Genomic DNA, 24,259 nt, shown 5'->3' with positions numbered 1-24,259 from the left:
ATGCTCGATATGGATATGTTCTCTTGCGTGTGATTAACTCCAAAGCTTGTTTTTATTCCCTTCTCCCTATTTGATCCATCCATCCATCATCTATACTGCTCATCCTCTGAGGGTCCAAGAGGAGCTGGAGCTGATCCCAGCTGACACTTCACCCTAGACAGGCTGTGAGGTGATAGTGGTAACCCCCATAACACCATGCCGCCCCCCTCCTGTACTCCTCTTAACACAATCTGCTTTTTACGTTTACATCATCCATTGTACTTTCAATGAAAATCTTTTTGTATCCTCTCACCGACTTCCACAGGAAATGGCCAAACCGGGATCATTCACATTTCCGCTGATCTCAAATCTACAAACATCTGGTTCAACGTGTACTTCACACAGCTAATGCTTGATTTCTGCATTTGTGTATTCTCTTAAAAAATACATATGCTCAGCCAAGAGAATTTTTCAAAAATCGACAAAAGAAGGTGTTAAAAGTCTTACTATGCTCCAATTACACACCTCTTTAAATGTAATCCTACGGGAATGTTGTCTAGACTGGGATTTTCTGTGGCTTAAGAACATATGTGCAGCTGTAACGCCTCTTTCTTCTCTTTGAAATGAAAGAATGTGTCAAATGTGCAGTGGCAGAGTCTCACAGAGCGAGTGCTGGCCGGCGCTGACGGGCTGGTGAGGGACACCATCTCCTGGATGGCCAGCCTCAGTTTGAGTCGGTGAAGCGGGTTACTGATGCCGATCTCCCTCTGGATCTCTGTGTCGGACAAGTTGGCCATGATGGCCCCGCTCTTAACATTTGAGCGACAGGCTGCGACGTACCAGGCTGGCATCCCCACCCACAGCTGGTAGGAGGCAGATATGAGACGTTACACGTTATATGAATACAAATGATGCTTTATAATTAATTTATCCCATCCCTAAGATTTCTGTACCTCCAACCAAGATACAACAGTTGGCCCATCCCAAGATGCAAAGGGGAGTCCTTGGCGACATGCTTCTTCTAGTAGCTCATGCCTGTTAGGAAGGGAAGAATCATAAGTTGTATTTAGTTTTCCTCTAGCAATACACAAAGTTTTAAATGATAATAAAGTTGAAAAAGAAGAACCTTCCCCTCTTTTCTGACACTCACTTCTTCTTGCTGCGGCGGTCTTTATCTGCCGGACCCAGAGTGCCCGTCTTGTTGATCCCCATCGGGTCTCCAGAGGCCAGTTCTTCAGAGGGTGTAGATGCTGGTCGCAGGAAGGTCACGATCAGAATAAAAACGACAATTCAGATATGAGCACCTCAAATATGTTTAAATGAAAATTCTACCAAGAGTAGATAAATCATATGCAGTCAGTGTTATCAGCCTTATCCTCCATCTGTTTACCAAGAGAAGAAGATCCATCCCGCCCGGGCTGGCCCATCCTCCCCTTCTCCTTCTTTCCAAAAAGGCGACCAATGGAAGACTTGATGCTTTTCTTCTTACTGGACTTGTGGAGAGAATCTTGGCTGCTGTTGGAGCTGCTACCATCTGCCGAGAGACTGGAGGAGACGAAGGATATCACTGAGGGGAAACAGCTAAATATGCAATAAAAGCATTACATGTTATATATTGCTCTAACCTTGTGATAAGGTTGTATTAACTATATTAAATTGTATTATGGTTAATACACAGTTTACTCCTTCGTTATAGATCAGTTGTAAGCCATTAATAACAAAATCAATTTGTGTACCAGAGTGTGTCATATCCCAACTTTTAATTCATAAAAAATATTTCTCCAGTAATCTCTGTAAGCCAAATCTTTATAAACTGCTCATTAGCCTTTACAATTCCAGACTTACAGGCTGTGACCATTTATTGGATTATAGAGGTATAAAAGTAAATATATAGTAAATATGTAAAAAGAGCTTTAGAGTAAATATTGAATCTTGATGGAAGAGCTATTTTTATGAATTATAATATTTAGAAGTTTCCTTTCTGTTCTTTGAATAAAAGTCTTGCACCACAAACTGTAAACTCTGTTAGCAAATATCTATTTATTACAGTTTATAACTGGTGCCTTATCTGAAAATGATATTCACATACATTGTCTAAATGTTTGTGCCTTACCTGCGAAAGTCCCGGGGGTCGTCGAGCATCGCGCCTGGGTGGGTGAGAGCCATCCGGTCCAATCGGAGCGCACGAGGAGTCGGAGGAGGTGTAGAGTCAAGAAGTGCGAGGGACCGATCGTCGTCTTTGTTGTTCTAGAACGTTATGTTGAAAGAAATCTATCAAAAATCACCACATATTTAACATTTATGAAACGTGACACTGAGGACACTTGAATCACGAACTGGACTGTTTGTTATTATGCTTCATTAGTTTTCCAGACAAAGTAAGGTTACAAACATTTGACTCCAGAAGTATCTACTTAACTCGTGGTTATGCTCTCTCATTATCGTAACTCATAATATGGGCAATTCAATATTTTACGAATAATCCCTCTAATCAATAACTGACAAACCAGCATGGAAAAATGTCGAGCCTTTGCTTAATGCATGAGATAATAAATGTAAATAGCTTCTTTAACCACACAGATGCCAATTCATATTTGACCTTTCTCCACTTGAAAATTTTATAAAAAACAACCTACAAAATCTTGACTAGACCAGAAAATCGGGAGCGAGTTCAGGAAAGTTATGCTAGTCCCACTTCCAGTCCAAGTTAAGTTAACTGATGTACGTAACCACCTGGGTGACTCACAGGTAAACCATTGCTGGACCCCTATCCAGGGTTATCCAGAAACCAGTACAAAAACTAGAATTAGTTGATTCAGAGAAAATTAACTGAAAAATACTTAGTAAACCACAAAAGAATCACTGGTACCAGCTTCTCATGTGTGAATATGCTTGATTTCTATGATACCAAACTCAAGCTCATGGAGTTTTCGACTGCTGCTTAGACAATGACTTTAATATAGGCTTTATCATGGACTGTATAAAGATGGACAGAGCATCTCTACTTTCTCTCACTACAAACAAATTTCGCCAAAGTATCCCGGATACAAATGCTGCCATCTTGAACATTTCGAGTCTGCACATTCGTGATCTAGGGATGGAGCTGCGATATCGAGGTCTCGCACAATCATCTTAATGATTGTGCTCAGCCAATCATTAAGATTAAGATGTGATTAAGATGCGAATAATCATGCGTCAGTTTCAGCTGTCAATGTTTGACCAGGTTTTTACAGTCAAACTTATCAGAAAAACAAGCACAGGAACCTACATTAGTGTTAAAAAAATAAAAAAATACTTTTTGGTTTGGCCCATCTCCCATTTGCTAACACAAAGGAGGCATCATTTATGCCCTATACTTCAGCTAGCCATCAGGGTGAGATTGATAAACTTTGGCTTCACTTTTGGGGAGCTGTCATGTCGTCCATCTTTATATACAGTCTATAGCAGGGGTGTCAAACTCATTTTAGTTATGGGGCCACATACTGCCCACTTTGATCTCAAGTCGGCCAGACCAGTAAAATCATAGCATAATGGCTCCGTACCACCCCCCGTTTTATTTTTTTACCACCGCCGCCGCCACGCCCCTCCGCCCTGGATGACGTTGCGTCGCTCAGGGTGCAGGTGCGTGGCAGCGGCGAATAAGAACATATATTCGCAACATGCACAACACTGTACAGGCGACCCCGAAAGAACGATTTGTTTACTGTTCCACCGTTAAAGAGATGCAGACGTCAAAACATTAGTTCCGCCTCACATTCCCATAGAGTGAGATGGCATAGAGTGAGATGGCAGTTTAACTTTTTTTTATTTCAAATTTCATTTTTTTCTGCATTTTTTTATTTGGGGCATGCCTTGCATCCGGCAGGCCGATCTGGACCCCCTGGCGGACCGTATGTTTGACACCCTTGGTCTATAGGCTTCAGGGAATAAAGACCACTCAATCTTCCTAAGACTTCAGCTTTTTGATTTCAATAGGAGTGGAAGCCGGCGAGGTTTCTGACCACTGTTGTATGTTTGTTGTTGTTTTTTTCTTTAATCCTGCTTCGTAGCTTTAACACCTCATATCAACACTATCGCTTTCACAGTCTTTAACACCACAGGCAGACGTTTTTTTTGTATTGGACAATCTTTTGTAATTCATCCGCCCACTTCTAAAATACGGTAACCAGTGTGTCTGGTACCACCCAACATACCAAGCTGCTTTATCAATATTGGCCAATCTAACCTGCTGTTGAAGAATAACTGAACTTCTCTGACCCTGTCTCAATGATTTACTTATATTTTATTCACATGACTCACTGTCTAGAGGAACTGATTGCATAAACAGGATAAAAAAAAGATCCTGTGAACACAGCTAGGAACAGAAGTTCATTTCTGTATTCTTGCCAGTACCTGTCGATCAGTCTCCCGGGCGGGGGAGTGCGGTAGGCGAGGGGTGGAGTGTCCAGAGCTGGGGGGAGAGGGGGAGGCCAGGGTGGAGGATGTAATGGACGAGGGGATGAAACCCCGTCCTGTGCTGTCTCTGCCCAGGGAGGTCGGAGGCATGGGGGGACTGTCCAACGCCACGCTGACCCGACTCTCAATCTCCTCAGCCCGCAACTCTGTGTTCTCCTTCTCCTCCTGAATGAGTCTGGTTTTGAATGTGGAGAGAGAGGAGGAAGAGGAGGGAGAGGAGTGAAACATTTGTACTAAATGTGATGACAATGAACCACTCAACTTTAATGTATAAACAAAATAAATGAATCCCAAATATTCACATAAAGAATATTTCCCTCTGACTAGGGTTAGCAAACCCTAACCCCAAAACCTATTATCTTCATTATCTTTGAGAATTTTTTTTTATAGTTTTTCTGTTATTTAACTTGAGTTCTTAAATGTTTATCTTATCAGGACTAACTTTTATATTATTATTAACAGATTAGGATAGACTTTATGGAATTTCCTGGTGCTTGTACATTTAGCTAGCTTAGCATAGCATAAAGCTATAGCTTTAGCTTTGGTTGATTGGCTCATTAAATTATTTCACATTCTGCTCAGTCATCTGCTTAATGTAGAATTTTAACAAAGAAAAATAGTTACACTTGTACTTGTACTGTTTCAATTTCGTGCAACTGTAAACTTCTACTTCACTACATTTCAGAGAGAAACATATAAACTGTTCTTCTGTTGAATTAATTTAACAAACAAACATGTAGGTGCTGGTTAATTTTGCGTCATAAGCTCATTAAAATGAAATATTAGATGGGAAACCTTTCCATTGGATGGTGAAATTCAAACAGCTGTGGGAGACACATGTATGTCAAACGATAAAATAAAACAAATTTAATAGAATTAATTGATAATTAAAGTAATAATCTCACAACCTCTCAGATCTATTGTGTGACCCTTTTGGAGGGAGCCGACTACAGGTTGGGAGCCCCTGGAGTAAAACCACCAAAAGAGGACTAGAACTAAGCAAACGTCATGATTACAGTATAAACCAAATAATGATATATGAGATATATGATAATAAGCCTCAGGGATATTACATTCTGCAGAAAAAGTTCTTTTAATGCAGGGCATTTTTTGATAAGGAACTTCTTTTAGTAAAGTAATGGAAAAGATGACACCATCTACCACTGCAGCTGCTGTTCAAATGGTGTCAGAGAGGTGTTGAAATGTTTATTTTCAAGGCTGCAGTTTGTGATAGTGTGGAATCCGACCTTTTTATGTGGAAAGACATTTCTGTCATTCTCTCTTCCCTGAACCCCTGCCCCCTTCCTCCCAGCTGTTCAGCGCTGCTGCCCTTCCTCACTTGATCTCCTTATTGATGGCCTCCAGCTGTTCCTGCAGCATGATGGCCAGGGTCTGCACGTCCGTCTGTCCACTAGGGGACAGCAGCTCGGAGCCAAAGCGATGATCCCCGTCGTCCTCATCGTCGGAGCAGCCCACGTCTACGCCTGGATCATACCCAGTCCCAAGAAGAGCACCACTCTCCCAATCGGGGTACTGCACCTGGGGAGCAGGAGGAAAGGACTCATTACTCGCTCATATAAACGGATCACATTTACAAATTCTAATCATTCGCCCTTTTTCCAACACCAAGAAAGTTTTAGCAAGCTAGCCAGCAAAGTAACGACCCTCAAACCAGCCTGCTATTGGCAAATATTTGCATGATCATACAGTCTCTTGATGATCACAGGTGAAAGTAGGTTTCAATTAAAATAATGTTATGTGTTTGTTTTCTTCAATAAAATAGCCATGGAAGATCAGGAAAAATATAATGTCGTCAACATGAAAGGGACAGTTATAGTGACAGGAGGTAATCCATAAATTTGATTCCAGCTACATTTAGATTTTTCTCCTTAAGGCTGATTACTTTTTCAGGTAGATTGTAGGGATGTTAAGATTCTCACCTTGGTCGAGTCCTCTCGGGCAGAGCTCCAACGGGCACGGTGACTTCTCCTGACCACGCCCCCGGCGGAGGCTCGACAGAAGGGATCCAGGTGAGTGGTGGAACCCATTGGGAGGGACCCGCCTCCGTGAGAGTACCGCAGCTCCAGAGCGCTACCTGGCAGTGAGCGACTGGAGAGATAGAGGGAAAGATAATGTGATACAATATGTGAAAAAAAAGTTAATTATCCCTGCAAGAAGAATACGATTGTGGTGGAAAATAAGGGAAAGACTGTGGAACACAAGAACACACAGCAGGGCGATATATGTAAATGAGAAATGTCCTAAATCAATTTCTAAGATACAACATCACCTATTAATCAATAAAAGTGCATGAATAAAACTAAAACTTATAAAACAACTATATTATTTGGTCTTTTGTCCCTTTATTAGGCCGTTTTGAGACATGAACTCCTTTCAGTTTCATGTATGAAGAATGCAGCAGGAGAGTGTCTGGGTCAGACATGTTGACAACAACAGTAAAATGACGTGCAGTGGAAGACAATGAGCACTAACCAATCAGGCTTCATATATTGCAACATTAACGTCATACAATAAGTGCATCATTTTTGAATAAACAGTTCTGCAAAAGAAGTTGTCGTGACGTGCAGGAGGGACTGTGGGAATAAGAAGTGTTGGTTTATAGGTGTGTGCAGCCAAGAGATGAAAAGTGCTTTTATGTCAACACTGCTTTGGCCTTTGTAAATAAAACACCTCCAGCGTGGGGTGATTTATCTACATCTCTGACAAGATGACAGCCACAACGCTGGCACCACCTTTAAAGTCAGCATAATTGTTCAAGTTGCACTTTGTTTTGTCTAAACTGCTCTTACCTGGAATAAGATCCCCCAGGCCGGGCTCTTAGCTGATCTAACTCCACCTGAAGCCTCTCCAGCTCCGCAATCAGTTGGTCCTGGGAGTGGAAACCAGACAAGAGTTGTTAGGGAAAAAAAGAACATGCGTTCAACAGCTTCAACTGCGAGTGAAACCCTGAGTCGAATCACCTTGTTTGCTATGAGATCATCCTGGAGCTTCTTCAAGTTAGACAGTTCCTCGGACAGAGCATTCTGGGGGGGAAAGAATGAGAAGCTTTATTTCTGTTGAATAAAAACGCTATATTCGAAAAATTTGACTTGACAGCAATATTTAAAAACCTGTTTTTGTGAGGAGTCACTGTAAACATGCACTTATTTATTTTGCTGCAAATGAAAAAGTGTCTTTTGTGATATTGATTTCTCAGAAAAGGCTGACTGGATAATCTAGGAATATACCCTAAATGGTGTTTCTAAAAATGTTATTATTTATTTTACTGATGATTTACAAGTTTTGTTTGTATTAATAAAATAAAATCTCTCAGCTTTCTGGCCTTTTAAGGTAAATCAATTCTTAAGACTCTAACTCCTTTCCTGCTTGGAAGTTGTAAAGACTATTTGGAATTGACTGAACTGGTCACTTCCTGCGGGATGAGGAAGTGACCTCATTCCGTTGCGGTCTAACCAGCTGCAGAATCGAGATGTTACGAATGCCGGCGGTGGCGGGAGCTGGTCACCTTTTCTTCCAGTGCGGCCATCCTCTCCTTCAGATGGAGTTGCAGCCTCTCATTGGACTCAGACAGCAGCTTGTCCACCGTGTCGGAGAGGCGCTTGTTGTGTTCGTCGTTCATTCTCTCCCTCTGCCTCGCCTGAGGGGGCGAGAGCGAGACGGGTGAGAAAGAAAGGAGAAAAAAAGAAGTGAGTGAGAGAAGGAAAGGTGGGAGGAGAGTTTACAGCAAGTATGCTGCATGACTGAGAGCAGGAGAAAAAGATTTCTATCTAAATGTGCACGGTCAGACAGAGGGCTTGGAAAATTAGCACGCCTTTGTGCCGCGTAACGTCTGACAAAAGGAACTGCCTGACAGAGGGGGAGGACGAGAACAGAAAGAGAGATAGAAAAGCGAGCGTGACTCACTCTCTGCAGCTCCTGGTTCTTCTCCTCCAGTTGCGCCTCCATCTGTCGCAGTCGCTCCTCAAAGTTGCCATGACGCTCCTCCGCCTGAATGATTGGAGAGGAAGGGAGCGGGGTTAGAGCCGGAGCCACGTTGCGGGACTGACACAAATGAACACAAAGGAAACAGCTTGTTGACCGAGTCGACCAATTAGTTACATGTCCGTGCAGATCACAGCAAACGGGAAAGTTTGGTTTTCCTGCGTCTTAACACAGCATCAATCTCATCCTGCCACGGCAACCGTCCTGCCCGAACACGTAGGACGTACAGTAAGTGTAGTCCTTCAGGAGGTTTGGCTAGTGGCGTTGGCATGAGTGGAAACCAATGCTTACAGGAATGCAAGCGGTTCACATATCAACAATTAAATCAGTCAGTCAGTCGTGAAACGTTTGAGCCGCGTGCAGTTCTCAACGCGCTGATCGCCCAAGGATCAAACAGCCGTGCTGATATCTGCCCTGTCAACGCAGACCGTTTCTGTAGAATTACTGGAACCACGATGGGAATATTCGGTGTTCATCTGTCACTCGACATCTATTGTTTCATTTCAGTCATGAATAAAAGAAAACAGAACGCACTCACCCACGCAAGAACACTACGCCTGCGCCAGATTACATGCCTACACATGCATACACACATTAATGTAGTCTGAATGAGAGCATATGAGCTCATGCACGGATTAGAGCAGAGGCGCTGAACACGCCGCAGCTGTCTTAGGAAAATAAACGAGTGCGTAGTTATATAGTACTTGTGCAGTGCCCGTTCTAAACCTGTCTGTTTGGAATGGGCGTTTTTTTTGATATGTAGCAATGCTGGTCGCAGCTTTCTATCTGAAACTGTAAAAGTGACCTGAAGTGAAACAGCTGCTACAAGTAAAGGTCGACTGCAGGACTCAGTCCAGAACCCTGAAGCTGCAACATCACTGCTGCTCACCTGGTCATTCAGGGTTCAGTGAAGCTGGAGTCAGTGTGCAGAACCCCGAACCGAAGAATCAGTTATTGTTGTCGCTATTGTCACTGACGTATCTTACATGGATGAGTACCAGGCATCGCTGCAATAGACTGCTGGTCGCACGTTTATTCAAAGTTTATAAATATTGAACATTTAATCACGTGTCCAAATTCTACACTCTACTTCCTTGGGGCATTAACAATAGACATTAGTCAATAGATTATGGTTAAAATATGGTTTACTCAAGGCTAGAAATAGAGTTATTACAGGGGATTGCACAGGAATGAGACGTAAAATCAACATCATAGGAGTGCAGGAGGTAGAACCGACACACACCTTGTTGAGTGCCGCCACTCTCTGGGCGAGCTGGGCCTCGATCTCCGGCAGCGTCTCGGCCCTCTGCAGAGTTTGTTGTAGCTTCTGTTTGGCATCGTCTAGACGCTCCTGGAGCTGCCGGTTCTTCTCTTCGCTCTGCAACAAGACAGGATAAGAGGGAGTGGATTGCCTCAGGGCAACAGACATGATCAAAGCCACCGGAGGAGAAGAAAATTTGTTGATGGCACGCTCTTGAGTGCCAACGTGAAACGTGGCCAAGATGCCAATCAACAGCAGAGACATGGGACACCCACGGGGATGAGTGAGACGTTTCTCACCTGCCTGTGGAGAGACTCTTTGCTGGCCAACTCGTTCTCCAGTTTATCTTTTATGTCGTGGAGAGACGTTGCCTCCCTCTGGGCACTCAGGTACCTGCACACCGGAAGGAAACGGCAGAAAGACAGAGCAGTGAGCGGAGAGCGTACTTTGGAAACAGGGCTTATCCCTGAGAGTTCATGGACACGTGGAAAAGTAAACCACAAACCTGCGTTCTAATGTGGTGATTCTCTCCTCCATGTCTTCCCGTTGACAAAGTGCCTGAGGGATGTAAACAAAAAGAAAACTGTCTGACTCAGAAATAGAAAGGGAAGAAGTCCAAACAGAGAGAGTAGGAGAGGGCAAAGGTCAAGTTTACAGAAGGAATTCACTGGGCCTGACCAGCTGTCAACTGAAGGATGATAGTGTCTGGTCATTTGTTGTTGTTGACAGTTTTCAGAGGCAGCAACATGACTGATAGAGGCAGAGGTGGGAAAATAAAAAAGCAGCGATTGGGGGGAAGCAGGTGAGCACAAAGGGGAAAAGGTTTGCTGGGCGAACTGACAAACTCTCGTCCCAAAATGCTTCCAATCAGCTCCCAGCACATTCACTGACTAACACAGCGGCGTCCATGTGAAAACGCCTGCAGCTCTACGGATGGCACCGTCACCATGGCTACAGGATAGAGGCTCTTGTAGCAGCTGCTGCTGCAAAGTAGGCAAACGTCTCTGTTGCCATAGCAAACTGTTACACGTCTCTCTGTGAGTATGAGCAGAATAGACTCAGTGCATCCACGACAGACACGTGTAGTGGCGGTTTGTGGTCTGTCGACAGCGCCGGGCGTCTCACCTCCTTCACGTCCCTCTGTAGCTTCTGGTTGGCCTCCTCCGATCGGGCCAGCTCCCTCCTGGCCGACGTCAGCTGCTCCTCGATCTCGCCGACCTGCGGGGAGATGAGAGTGTGACCACACATCTTTCTCTCGTCCGTTATCGACTCGGGGTGGGAACATTTTGTTTGTTTCGGTGGAAGCATATAAGACTATAAGCTCTGTCTCTGAATCAGTTACCTGTCTGCACATGAGGGCCAGTCGCTCTTTCAGCTGTCCCAGCTCTGACCTCTGCCGCTCGATCTCGCTCTCTCTCTTACTGTCAACTTCGCCCTCATCCAAGATACAGGAAGGTCCGTTGGGAAGCCGCTGAAGGAGGAGAAGAGATTTACTTAAGTGGCCATAATACATATCCTTCCTATTCCCTTGAATACTGTCAGACCTTTTCTTTTTGTAACACTTTAAAGATTGATAAACATTCAACATGCATGTTACACATTTCTCATCAATGTAGTACATATTGTTATTTTATTGATGTCTTCTGTTACACGCGGCACTCTGGGGTTTCTACAGGTTGGGGGTCTGTAACCCTCACTCTAGGTGAGGGTTACAGACAGAGCATGCAGCCCTTCGTTAAGCTCTATGTGACAAATTGTGAATATGGGCTCTCCATATCAAATTTGATTGATTTATTGATAATATATACAGGATAAAGTTGTGTATCAGGATGAATGACTCCATTTGGCTCAGATTCCAGCTCTTCTTTACCTGGGCTTTGTTTTGGAGGAAAAACTCCCATGACACTTTCTAAACAACCAAACACCACCTGTGTTTTCCCCTAAATACCTCACGATGGTTCACGAGAAGCTTTACAGATGACGTTCTCAGCTCATAAACAATGAGAAACCTGCACAGGTCCTGACAGGTGTTGCTGTTTTTGAGTGTTAACAAAGCAAACACACTCATTTCAGGCGTTCACATCAAATGGAATTTCTCACTCACTGAAAATGAACTTAATGGAGAGGAAATGAACTTGTCAGCAGGGGATAAAGAGCCAAATAAAATAAAAGTGGGTTTAAAGTCAAACAAACCAGAATTGCTCTGAAGGATACATAGAGATATTCATTACATTAAAAACTGCCATGTGCAAAATCTTCTTCACTGAGCCCACTGGTGCTGATCAGCAGGAGCATGCTCAGAGCTGCCACTGGTGGTTGGAGGCACTATTGCAGCAAAACCAATGCAGAAGTATTGCAATAACCTTTGACCTCCAGAGCGAGGTTTGAACCATGCAGCATTGTGGATATTATAGGGAAATCACACATTAAAGCAAGCTATGTTGGATAATACCCATAATTCCCGTGATCATGAAGCAGAAGAGCTTCTGCTGTCACCAATACACCAAACTCAAATGTATTTTGAAAGATTCCTGGCTGAACATTAGATAAATGCTGTTTTTTTAATGACTTTTGAACTGATCTACAGTTCGGCATTTCTCTTTAACATTCTGGACCTGATTCTGACAATTTAAGCCGAGACTATTCGTCAGTTCCACAATTGTCACAGAAGATCATACCCACTCACCGAAGGATGAGGAGTGGCAAAGAAAGAGGAAACATTCTTCCTATTCTAACCATGAAGCTCAGTTAAATTAAGCTTCTGGTTGTATGGTGTTGCTTTAACAGAATGACAGCACCAACAAGATGAGTCCTAACGACTGGGATCCCCTGACCCTTCCTCTATAGCCACCATGGGGTTCATAGTTATGATTTTGTGTGATACATCTAGACTCAGCTTCCGGATAAATTTCCATGAAATGTGTAAACAGAGTTCAATCTGTTATTTCTTTATCTACAGTGACTTCAACACCAGGTTAATGTTTTAATTCGTCCAAAACTTTTAGTAAGGATCAAATAAGATGATAAACACACTGTGGAAGATGAACATTATAATGGTGAAGGTATTTTTGAGCATCTAAATACATTACATCTGCTATTGCTCCCTTCTCTCCTTTGGAATACCCTGGGCCAGGTTATTGATAAAGGGCAAACTAGAGGTAAATTATATATATAATAACGTCTATGCTTAGGGACTTTCATATCTGATTCAATGTGCCACACAGAGAGGCTCCAACTGTTAGGGACATAACGTTGGGACATCTTCCGACTTGGTATGACAAATGTTCATGTTACTCCGGTCATTACCTCTTTGCCATTTTCCAGTCCTTGCTGCCGTCGCTTGATTTGGTCCTTTAATGACACAACCTAAAACAACACAGAGGGGGGATTATCAGGAGAGTCTCTGTCAGAGATTCAGAGAAACCTGTTGCAAAGCTCACGGTCGGAAACTCACCTCTTGAGAGGAGGACTGCAGCTCGTCTTCCAGGGACGCCACTCGCTCCAAGGCCACCCGCAGTCTTTCCCGCACCTTCTCATCCAGAGCCTTGTGGTGCTCAAACAGAGACTTTAGGGCTTTTAGGACCTCCACCTCGCTCGACACCCCCTGCCGCTTCACCACGGTCATCCTCAGGCTGCGCTCGTGACGGGACACCAGGCACTCCAGATGTTCCAGCAGCAGCTGCATACAACATGTGGTTCACATACAATAAAACCTCCCCAAGGTGCAGCTCTCGTGATCATAAAATGTCTCCGATGATGGGATAGATAAATACCTGAACTTTAATTAATAGCCAAATAAACACAGGACCATAATGTTAAACAGACGTGTCAGTGCACTGACCCGTGTGTTGTTGCGCTCTGCCTTCAGCTCAGCGATCTCCTCCTCTCTCTCCAGCAGCTGCTCCCGGCAGAGGTTCAGCTCTTTAGTCAGCACTGCAAACTCCTGCAGGGTCACAAGAGGGCGCTGTTACGGACTCAATGGTGCGGTTGCTGTACGAGGACATGAACATTATTACATTATAGGTCATTTAGCTGACGCTTTTATCGAAAGAGACTTACATTTGTAGAACACTCAACATTTATGAGGGGCCATTTATAGGTTCAGTATCTTGCCAAGGACACTTAGGCATGCAGATGGGATAGAGTGGGATTCGAACCGGCAACCTTCTTGCTGCAGAGCACCCGCTCTATCCCCTAGGCCACGCTCTCCCATGAACAGGTTGATCATGATTATCCCAGACAGTCAAAGACAACGTTTTTCTATGGAAGCAATGTACGTTCCAAAGGTCCTTAACCGTCATTTTCTCCATTGATGTTTCAGAAAGTCCCTATAAAAGAGTGTGAAGCCATGAACCTACGTGATGATTGGTAACATTTTATTCAGAGCACATAATATTAGAAAACAGTCAAGATTTTTCTGAGGTAAATGTTAATTAACGCTGAAGCACGTGATTGTAGCCTACATGATTTTTCTGGGCTGTGGTAAACATTTTCATGGTTCTAGTGAGCTCCACCAACCATGTCACTAACCACCTCAGGAAAGTAGGTTGTGTAGTCTTCCTACTGGACTATATGGTGTTTTTTTTAAATGCAGTTGATATCATATGAACTTGTTGCTTCTACAGGAGCATATGACATTGTGCTATCATGCACCCGGCATGTACCTTTGGGCAAGAGCTTGTGTGCAGTGTGAACGCGGCTCCAGAGATCATTTCGGCTAAAAACGGGTGGGGATGGTGTAAAGGATGTAGTTTTGAGTTGAATTTGAATGTCGGGGGTTTGGACATTTCATGGACACCACAGGAGAAGTATAGAGGAATATATTGTTTTTTTTAAAAGAAGTGGTTGCAATGCTGTTCACCCCTGAGACTCCAAAAGTGTTTTGTGGACTCAAACACTTCACCCACCCCTCTATCGGCATAGTGGTGAGTAGATAATGAGTGAATTTATATTTTCTGTGAACCATCCCGTTAAGTTTGTCAAAATCGCAGGTTCCGCGACTTAAAATTACGGTTGCGTGTAAACAAGAAGCTCAAACTCAGAGGGAAACATTTGTTTTGCTAAATATCTGCATCAGTGAGGACAGGGCCTCAGCTTCCATTTGGGAACCCTTCGAGACATTTTAACTGGCGCAGTAGGAACGGCTGTTAACGATAATCGACTGCTCTAGTCTAATTGATTTCATTGATAACACCTGTACGTCTCCTCCTCGCAGCGTCTGATGAGAAAAGAGCGTGTTGTTACCGAGAGTCGTCGGAAGAGATTAGCAAGCTGCTTTTTACAGGTGGAGGAAGTAGTAACAAGCTAGCAGGGGAGAGAACATCAGTAAAACCTAGTCGCTTCCTCTAGAAGGTTAAATGTTGTTAAAAGCAGCTGCTCTAGAAGGAAGCTGTGGTTTTACCAACAGACATCGGCTGTGTCCAAAATGACTCACTATTAGCTATGGTCAACTATGTGTTGGGTCTGCCGTTTTGGAGTGATGTTGGAATGTTTAGTGACATTTTTTTTTAGAGCAACTCATCACAGCGCAAACTAAAGCGCAAGTTGGCAGCATTCATAGAGTTTCTGCATGGAGGGAGGAAGTGGAGGCTCGTCCATCTTTATTTACAGTCATTGTGCCAGACATTTCCTATTTCCTCTGTTGCTTCCTTCATGTATTTCTCCCTGTACGATTGATAAATGTCAACTTGGAGGTGATGAGACCGACAAAGGATGCCGCCATCACCGAATAGCAAACATAATGGCGACTGGCCTGTATGGTACAGACACCACAAAACATAAAAAGTGGGAAAACCTTCAGAAAACCATAAAAGAGAAGAAGAATTAAGAGTTAACTTTGTTGTCTCGTTATACTTGTGAAGGGAATTTGTAACAAGCCTGGGAGTGGAGGTATCCAACAGGGAAATAAAAATGAAGTCTAATGGCTTCATTTCACTGGAAAAAATGTTTTTGTTGTGTTGCTTCTTCAGTTTTTTCCTTCCTGTTTGACTGATGAATGATGACTCGGAGGACTGGACATTTCTGAGCATAAGTTTACCTCTTCTGATTTTGCCAACAGAATAAAAAAACCTGCATCACAAAAAAAAACAAAAAAACACATAGGGCAATTATCTACACGGAACAATTTGAAAAATATTGACTTCATTAGCAAACTCCCACATTCAAAACCAGCAAACTTTCGTTGCCTCAGTTTAAACACATGCATATGTGCTTCACTGTGGCTGCAGGAGGAGGCGAGAGGCCGACAGCGAGTACAGTGTATTCTCTAACATATCTACCACAGCGCTCACGGATCATGGCCACAGGGACTCTTAAACCGGACCTTGATATAAAATCTAACAGCCAGGTTTACTGCATGTGTTGCACCTGAAATTGGTTTAATTGTGCAATAACCACAACTGGCTGTGGGTTCAGCCGTCATTAAAACAAACGGGAACTAAATGGGAACTGGGCCAGCGCAGTGTAATGTCTAATATTACCAACCGACGACCGTCCAGCGCAATAGTGATTTTAGGTAATTTCCTACAATTATGTATAATTGTACAGTTTAGCTACATGAAAAGTTATGATTCAAATCTGTTGCCTTTAATGCAAATAAATGGTATCTATGGCAACAAATCAACAAAGAGAGGATGAGAGATATTATCATGTCTATCTACCTACTGTCTGTCTACCTACCTGTCTACCTACCTGTCTACCTACCTGTCTGTCTGTCTGTCTGTCTGTCTGTCTGTCTGTCTGTCTGTCCTCTGTTCGTCTGTCTGTCCGTCCATCCGTCCGTCTGTCTGTCTGTCTGTTTGTCCTGTCTGTCTGTCTGTCTGTCTGTCTGTCTGTCTGTCTATCTATCTATCTATCTATCTTTCTATCTATCTATCTATCTATCTATCTATCTATCATCCCAACACTAGCCTGAACACTTCCTGGAGAAGACTTGACTCTCTAGTGCGTGATCGTGGCTTGACACACACACCCAACACAGAGCACCCTCTCGTCCTCACACACGCGTGCGCTGAATCATGTGTTTTTTTTTTTATAAACGCTTATGCAAACGAGCCACTAAAGGGCAGTGATGCGTGTGCGCCGCTGCTGTTATTTCAGCGTTTATGTTAACAGTGATCAGTTTACCCCCGCATGGCAGCGCACGGGCGAATGACCTCACGCTATTTCTCAAACGGCAAAATGAGTCTTCACCAGGCTCCTGGGCTGATGTGCTGGGCGGGCTGCCTTACGCAAGGACGGGAGGAAGTAGTGAAAGCAGGAAGCGTATTTGAAAAGATAGAATGGGAAGGGGAGAGGGAGGAAATTGCTGTGTGCAGAGGGCGTGTTACGGGCCCAGTTGATTTTATAATTCTGGGATTACTTTGTATAAAGGATGGTGTGAGATGGATGAGCGATTTTTCTAGATTCCTCGCTTTTCGGTCACCGTCACTTTGGTCAAATGCAAATCGTTCAGCTTGCCTTTTCGACAGTGCTGGCATTCACCTCTCACGCTTGTCATGCTCCATCTTGTCGCTCTCCCAGATCATCCACTTCCATCTCCCCTGTCATTTTACACGACAACTAAAAAACAGTCTCTGGAAGCCTCTCATTAGTGTGCAGCAATATGCAAATGAGCTTGATTTGTTAGTCCCTGTGTGTTTCATACAACCAGGTTTTTTCTCTCTCTCTCTCTCTCTCTCTCTCTCTCGCTCTCTCTCTCTCTCGCTCTCTCTCTCTCTCTCTCTCTATCTCTGTGTGCCATGCTGTCGCTCTCTCCATCCCTCTCCCCCTCTATTTTCTCCTGTCTTGGCAACAGCTACACACACAGACAAACTCAGTGAACTCATCTACTGTAGAATGGATCAGAGCGCTCCATGTGCTCCTCTATCCGCGTGTGTTTGTGCAGATGTGCGCTCCATATTGATCTCCCCTAGCTGAGGTAATACGGCCCTTTAATGTCCAGTCACTCTGCGTTAAAACGTGCAGCGGCGCTACATCTGCTATTTCATTCTGATGTCTCAGGCGTGGCAACAGAGAAAAATAGGTATTAACGACGAGGGGAGGCGTCGCCGCGGCCTGAGGCGTCCGACGATGACTCCCACCGGAGAATAGAGACGAATCCCTTGTATGTTGAGAGGAATTGTGAAATGATTCGCTCCCGGGCGCTGAGATGTGGCATAGTATTTGCCTTTGTGCAAGAAAGGGGGGATTTTTTGCCGTCGTTTACAGGTTTAGGGTTCCTCTCATGTGTTGCATGTTGTAATCTTTAAAAAGCCCAGCAGGTTGTTTGATAAGGCTCTTTAAGAATTTGCTTGAAAAAATCTGTCTGGGGCAATAAAAATGATTTTTAACATAGAGTCCTAAACATGTAATTATCAGCTATATTAGTACATAGTAATGTTACTTTACAATATTTGTATTTTTTAATTTAAGCACATGTTTTGCATGTGTTTTCCGCAAAACACTGACTAACATCATTTGCTGGCACCTGGATACGAAATAGTCACAAACTGAGAAGCAACGGTATTTTTCTGTGTTGTTACATATATATATTCTATTTTATATAATAGTAATATGGGCAGCTACTAATGATCAATGTTGTTCTAAATTAATCTGCCTTTACTTTCTCGATTGAACTGATAAATCTAGTTTCTAGTAACTTCAATCAAGAGGTACAGGTTTAAAGTTCTGATACTGAAGTAATTCTGTAGTTTATTATTACTTTAATCAGGTACAGTTCAGAAGTACCGATACTGAAAGTATTAATAAGGCTCTAACCAAAGTGGACGTGGACACAATGGTGCAATAAAGGAATCAGACTGAGCGCCACCTTGACCAACAACAACATTAAACCCTGCTTACAGGTTCACACATCAATAATTCAACACAGTGACAGGAACCATTTTCACCATCGGCGCACTTTTGATATGAGAGCAAATTCCAGTCATAAGGCTTGTTTACTTTCTCTGAAGACAGACGGTGAATGTGGCTTCGCCGGAGTCGATCATCGTGGAATTCGTGTTTTGGCTCACGTTGCTGGAAGGCGAGCAGGCCGAGCTCTGATATTCAACTAGAAGCTTGTGTTATTGTGACTGTTCATTGACAGACGTGGGGCCTAAGTTCTACCTTGTTTTGTACATGATTGTGTGTTGTTGTCTGATTGATAATTACTGAGCCTGACTGAGGCTCACCACACAATGAAGGTATTTCTACATAACTTCCTAGAGGGATGCAAGATGGGCCAAGAAACATTTTCACCAATTTCCCGGGAAATCCTTTTTGGATCTTGATCAAAAAAATTATTGAAGGAACCGATATCTATGAGTTTGTGTAATTCGATGCAGCTCTATGTAATTTAAGGGGACTGTTGGGCTTTGGCGGAGGGTAGGTGCTCTACTGAATGACATTCTTGTTTGTTTTTTGTTTGTTTGTTTGTTTGTTGTTTGTTTGGAGAAGGATAGGGCCTCTTTACATTGTAGTGCAGCTAAAGGGGCCGATCCAGTTCCACAGCTTTGTTTTTTCAGGGAATATTTCATTGATTATGTAAAATCCTGCAAATTTAGTGGGCTGATATTTATTTGGTGCAGATTCAAATATGGTTTAACTGTAAAATGTCAAGGCTCAATTAGACATCTTTGTTGTAAGCGATTGATAGCCGCAGATTTTTTACTCCCTAATAATCAATTTTCAATCGGCAACCTAACAATACATCTGTGTGTCAATCAAAAAATCTGCATGTTAGTGAGGTCGACAAACAGAAACCAAATGAATCTGTTCTAGATCTCAGCCTCTTCTGCTCGAGTGAAATAATAAGAACAGTCTTGGTTAATGACCCGAATATGTTCTGACCAAAATTCATCCAAAATCCTCTCCTGGATTTTTTCATTATCAAATATTATTCATAATAAAACAATGAGGAGATAATTATGTAAATATTGTTCTTCAGGAGCCATAATGCCTTGCATCTTGTTACAGAGCCTTTAGTATGCTGGGACTGGATACATCTAATGTGACATCAGCTGTGTCTCAGTTCAGGGGCTTCATCCTTAGGAGGAGGAGGTCCACTGATACACTGATCCATTCATGGTCAGGGTAGACTGCAAAGGGCGAATCGAAATGTGTCGGATTGTGATAATCCCGCCCTTATGATTTGTTACCTAGCATCAAATCTGAAGTCGGACATGACGAGAAGGTTTTAATGCCACTTGTTTTTTAAATAACATGGGTACCGTAAGCTGATCGGTTGAGTTGACGCATGATACTGGTCTAGTTGCTCCACCTGTAGGATCCTTTGTTTCTCTGGGAGGAAAGGAGGAATTTGAAGGAGCCATCGAAAGAGATGTGATTCAATCAGTCTTCAAATGCAACCTCTGAAGGATGCAGACCCTGAGTTGAGACACAGCTATTCTCTGCTCTCAGTGTCTGACTCTTGATTTTGAGGTGAAATATTCCTTTAGTACAACGTGCAGATCAAACCCTAAGATATGGGCCGAGTGTTTTCTCCTCTCGACACCTAACCCTAAGTGTCAGCAGCTCCCTCCCTCTGACTGTCGCTCGGACCCCCTCTGCGTTCGTACCTGCGGCAGGGCGATGGTCAGCTGCCTCTGGAGCGACTCCTTCTCGTGGCCCAGGTCTCGCAGTCGTAGGTGGGCCGTCCCCAGGCAGTCCTGCGTCTCCCTCAGGCTCTCCAGCAGCCTCTCCCTTTCCGTCAGCATGTTCACCATCAGCGACTCCAGGTTGCCCGTGCTTCCACCTTCGTCGGTGCCGCCCCCACCTCCTCCACTGCCACTTCCTCCGCTGCGGGGCTCCCGGCTGCCGTAGCCACCGATGCCCCCTATTCCTCCTCCACTGCCGGCCGGGGGCGATGAGCCGGTTCCTCCCCCGCCGCGCCCATCCTCAGAGATGGTGGGCATCACCTCGCACATCATCTTGAGGCCTTGATGTGAGAGGCGTTTTCTGAGAAGACGACGACTAGGACACTGGAACCCAGTGTCTGGTGGAGGACTGGCCGGCTCTCCTCATGCAATACTCAACAGTCACTGTTTTGAATTAAGGATCTTTCAGCTGAGGCTGATTGGCTGAGGCTGGCGGCGAGAAGCGGGTGATGATGGGAGAGAAAAATGAGAGGAGGATTATGGGAGGGAAGTGATTTCGGGGGAAACTGGGTTGGGTGACAGGGGCTGAGGGTTCAGTGGGGGGGGTGTAGGGGAAGGAGGGAGAAGCGCAGGTTCAGTGGTCGACCTCTGACCCCTGGGCTTCACTGAGACGAGAAGAGAAGAAGAACCTGGAGGAGAAGAAGAAAGAGGTGTGTGTGTTTATTTAAGGCAAGCGTGATGATGAGAGCAGCTGAGGAGGAGGAGATGAAAGGATGAAGGCCTCACATTTCCCAGAAAACAGAGAAACCTGTGTTTCCCACCGGGTTGAGATCATCGGTCATGTGGATCCAAAGTGACACACACATCCGCACACACGCACACCCGCACGCACACACACACACACACACACACACACACACACACACACACACACACAGCAGTGTTTCCTCTCTCACCGCCTGACATCGCGATACTAAACGACTGGACTAATTCATCCATCAGCGCGTGTCTACGCTTTTTTATTTTATGTGCACGAGCGTCCACGGCCATAATGGTAATAATGATGAATGCGCGTGATGTACGGAAATGAGTCTTGAATTGCAACAGCCCTACGGAACGTAACGTTACGCAAATCCAGAGCAATTATCCAGGCCTGGAGGAAGAGAGAGAGAGAGAAAGAGAGAGAGGAGGCTGTCGAAAAGGAAGAAGAAGAGAAGGAAATAGATGAGTAAGAGGAAGAAGAGAAGGAAATAGATGAGGAAGAGGCAGAAGAGAAGGGTGTCATCCTGAATTGTAATTATTGGCTGGATCCAGGAAGAAGCAGCCTGAGCGTCTTTTTCTACGGTTCCGGAAACCATCAGTAAAAAAAAACCGTCCTGGTGAATGTGGAGGCTGGAGGTCCTCAGACAGGAAATGAATCAGGAAATGTCTTAAGAAAATAAATGACCTGAATACAGAAAAAAACTGTATGAGAGGCTGCACACATACGCACACGCGCGCACACACACGCACGGCTCTCACATCGTGGTGGGAGGTGCCAATCATCCTGTAAATGATGAAGGCCTAATTAACACGCCCGATCGTCGCGTGCGCCACACTCCGATGACATGATTTGGTGACGCGATGGAGATGAACGTCATGTCATCGGTTCTTCTCAGTGTGTTTCTATTCAGAGCGATCGCGTCTATTACCTATCAACACCCCCCCCCCACCCCCCCCTCCCATGAACACAGCTGGAACTGGGGAGGATGCTGTGTGCGCGCCGAGCATCAACCGGGAGCACCCCCCCCCCCCCCCCCACCATCACCACCATCCCCACCACCCTTCCCCCGGTGCGTCCTTACCGGGTCCATGGTCGACGGAGAGCGGAGACGAAGGCGCATCCCTGAGGCCGGTTCACTCCATCAGAGCATCCCGAGGAGTCGGAGGCTGCAGGTTCGATCCCCCGTCACAGCCCGGTCAGCAGCCTCAGCCTCAGCCCCGTCCCCTCCCCGTCTCTGCTCAGGGAGCGACGGCTCGGCAGCTGCATCAAGACGCACGCAGCGCACGAGGCGCGACGTCCGGTTAGAACTTTCATAATAAAACGAGCAAGTGTGAAGCAGGAGACATGTTATGTTCTGTATTTTGTTCCTTTAGCGCTTGTTTTTCTATTTTACAAATGTTACTGTCTTATTTGTGTTTCCGTAGTCTCTTTATATGATTTTTTAAAGATCTTTTTTTTAAGTTTCAGTGTGTAAGATTTAGGTGAAAGGGATCTATTGGCAGAAACTGAATATAAAATATCCTAGTGATGTGTTCAGTAGTTTTTCATCTAAATTGTACAAATTGTTGTTTTCTTTTAACCTAGAATTGGCCCTTTAAATGTAAATACTTTATATCTATTTGGAGAGGGCCCTCTCTACCGAGGCAGCCGTGTTTTTTTCAATAGCTCAGACTGGACAAACTAAACATCTTTTGATAATTAAAAAAAAAACTGAAGGCTACCACAGGTTCTCTGTCATGTTTGGAAGGGGAGAGTGAGGTGAGGGGCATTCAGCTGCAATATGCAACACCCCAACTAGATATCACTAAATCCTACAAACTGAATCTTTAACTATTATTAACCAATTTATTACACCAGTCTTTAAGCTTAAGTCACCCCGCAATTGACTTGAGTATATTGAAGAAACTGAGGAAAAATGAAATAAATTTGAATGTTACTTTTTTTTAAATTTTGGTAGGTATCACATTGTATTCGTTGACGTGTGTCAGTTTCAATTTGTACAAACTATAATCACTTGTATGTGTGAACAAGCTGTTGTATATAAAAGAGTAGAGACAAAAGTAAAGATAAAAGAGATAATAAGACGATGACTTTGACTTTAACAGCCAAATAAGATTTCTGTTTGACTACTTCAGGCCTCCAAAAATATAACAATGTGAAAAGGAGACGACTCTTTTAGGCTGAAGTGCTCCAAGGTAGATATGTATAACAATAAGCTATTTTACATTCCTACTCCACCACAAAATGTTCCTTTTATCTGACCACTTTACTAAAAAATAAAACAATATTCAGCTAACATGCAATTTAATTGTTGGTACTTTACTCACTTGTTGTCAATGCTTTTGTACTTATTCTCTACTAAAGATTGAAATGCTATTCTACTTTGGTAAAAGATCTAAATTGTTCATTAAACTGAAAAGCAGACTGAGAAATCAAAGCAAGAATCATATGATTTCTGTTGAGAAGAAAAAAGTAAGGGCTGACAGAATACTTATTTCCATAGCTTATTATTTGAAGAGGGAGAAAAGTTGACGCTTTTACTCTGACAATAGAAAACGTAGTGCTTCCGCTCCTGTACCGGATGTTTGTGTCAAACTTGACGCTCTCTCGTCGTTCATCTGCCTCTCCTTTCTTAAAGAAACAAGCTCCATGGAGCCTCCACTTCCTCACTCTTCCTCCTCCTAACGCACTTTTTTACTTCCTCTTTCCTACTTCTACCCTTTAACCTCTAACCGGTTCACAGGATCAGGGCAGCTCATTTCCTTGGATTCATTCAAAAGCCTGTGGTTGGAACTTAACAGAAACAATTGAACAATTGCACCCTCTGGCGTCTGAACTGGTGAAATGCACTGCACTGGTACCACCATGGCTTGACCAACATTTGGCCAAAATCATGGATGTTGTTATTTTCTGTGACATTGACATGTATTAATAATTTTACTTTTATAATAAGTTTGTATCAACGCCAGGGATTGTGGATGTTGATTGTAGCAAATAAATTATTTTAATTGAACATATATATTTTTTTAAGTTGTTAAAATCCCCCCAGAATACTTCATTCACGCACCCTTCATTTGAGGGGATTGACAAACCTGTCAGTCAGAATTGACCAGTTACCATCAACGGTCACGAGCAGCTCGGTCCCTCGGCCAATCAGAGAGTGAGGAAGGCGGGTGTTAAACCTCTGGGTAAGGAAGTGGGGAGGAGGGAGGGGGTATGGAGATG

General features: G+C 43.8%; 1 protein-coding gene across 2 annotated transcripts in view; it reads right to left on the bottom strand.

Annotated features, from left to right (window-relative positions):
* ppfia3 (PTPRF interacting protein alpha 3) overlaps positions 1 to 22,244 on the bottom strand; it is a 31,103-nt gene extending 8,859 nt beyond the window's left edge. For both annotated transcript variants that reach the window (XM_062408955.1, XM_062408956.1), the window contains exons 1-22: positions 22,116 to 22,244; positions 20,254 to 20,960; positions 13,539 to 13,640; positions 13,152 to 13,376; positions 13,004 to 13,063; positions 11,040 to 11,168; positions 10,823 to 10,915; positions 10,203 to 10,255; positions 9,997 to 10,090; positions 9,680 to 9,814; positions 8,359 to 8,442; positions 7,961 to 8,092; positions 7,416 to 7,478; positions 7,245 to 7,324; positions 6,375 to 6,543; positions 5,774 to 5,973; positions 4,372 to 4,609; positions 2,093 to 2,226; positions 1,370 to 1,524; positions 1,130 to 1,229; positions 933 to 1,014; positions 642 to 842 (exon numbers count right to left, since the gene is read on the bottom strand). In XM_062408955.1, coding sequence (XP_062264939.1) covers positions 642 to 842; positions 933 to 1,014; positions 1,130 to 1,229; positions 1,370 to 1,524; positions 2,093 to 2,226; positions 4,372 to 4,609; positions 5,774 to 5,973; positions 6,375 to 6,543; positions 7,245 to 7,324; positions 7,416 to 7,478; positions 7,961 to 8,092; positions 8,359 to 8,442; positions 9,680 to 9,814; positions 9,997 to 10,090; positions 10,203 to 10,255; positions 10,823 to 10,915; positions 11,040 to 11,168; positions 13,004 to 13,063; positions 13,152 to 13,376; positions 13,539 to 13,640; positions 20,254 to 20,604 — 2,880 coding nt within the window. In that variant the 5' untranslated portion in view covers positions 20,605 to 20,960; positions 22,116 to 22,244. The remainder of the gene's footprint in view (positions 1 to 641; positions 843 to 932; positions 1,015 to 1,129; positions 1,230 to 1,369; positions 1,525 to 2,092; positions 2,227 to 4,371; positions 4,610 to 5,773; positions 5,974 to 6,374; positions 6,544 to 7,244; positions 7,325 to 7,415; positions 7,479 to 7,960; positions 8,093 to 8,358; positions 8,443 to 9,679; positions 9,815 to 9,996; positions 10,091 to 10,202; positions 10,256 to 10,822; positions 10,916 to 11,039; positions 11,169 to 13,003; positions 13,064 to 13,151; positions 13,377 to 13,538; positions 13,641 to 20,253; positions 20,961 to 22,115) is intronic.
* Positions 22,245 to 24,259: the final 2,015 nt, after the last annotated feature.

Source organism: Platichthys flesus, chromosome 16 (assembly GCF_949316205.1).
Source record: "Platichthys flesus chromosome 16, fPlaFle2.1, whole genome shotgun sequence".
NCBI lineage: Eukaryota > Metazoa > Chordata > Actinopteri > Pleuronectiformes > Pleuronectidae > Platichthys > Platichthys flesus.
The sequence above is the reverse complement of the archived record's forward strand: the minus strand, read 5'-3'. Positions and strand labels throughout refer to the sequence as shown.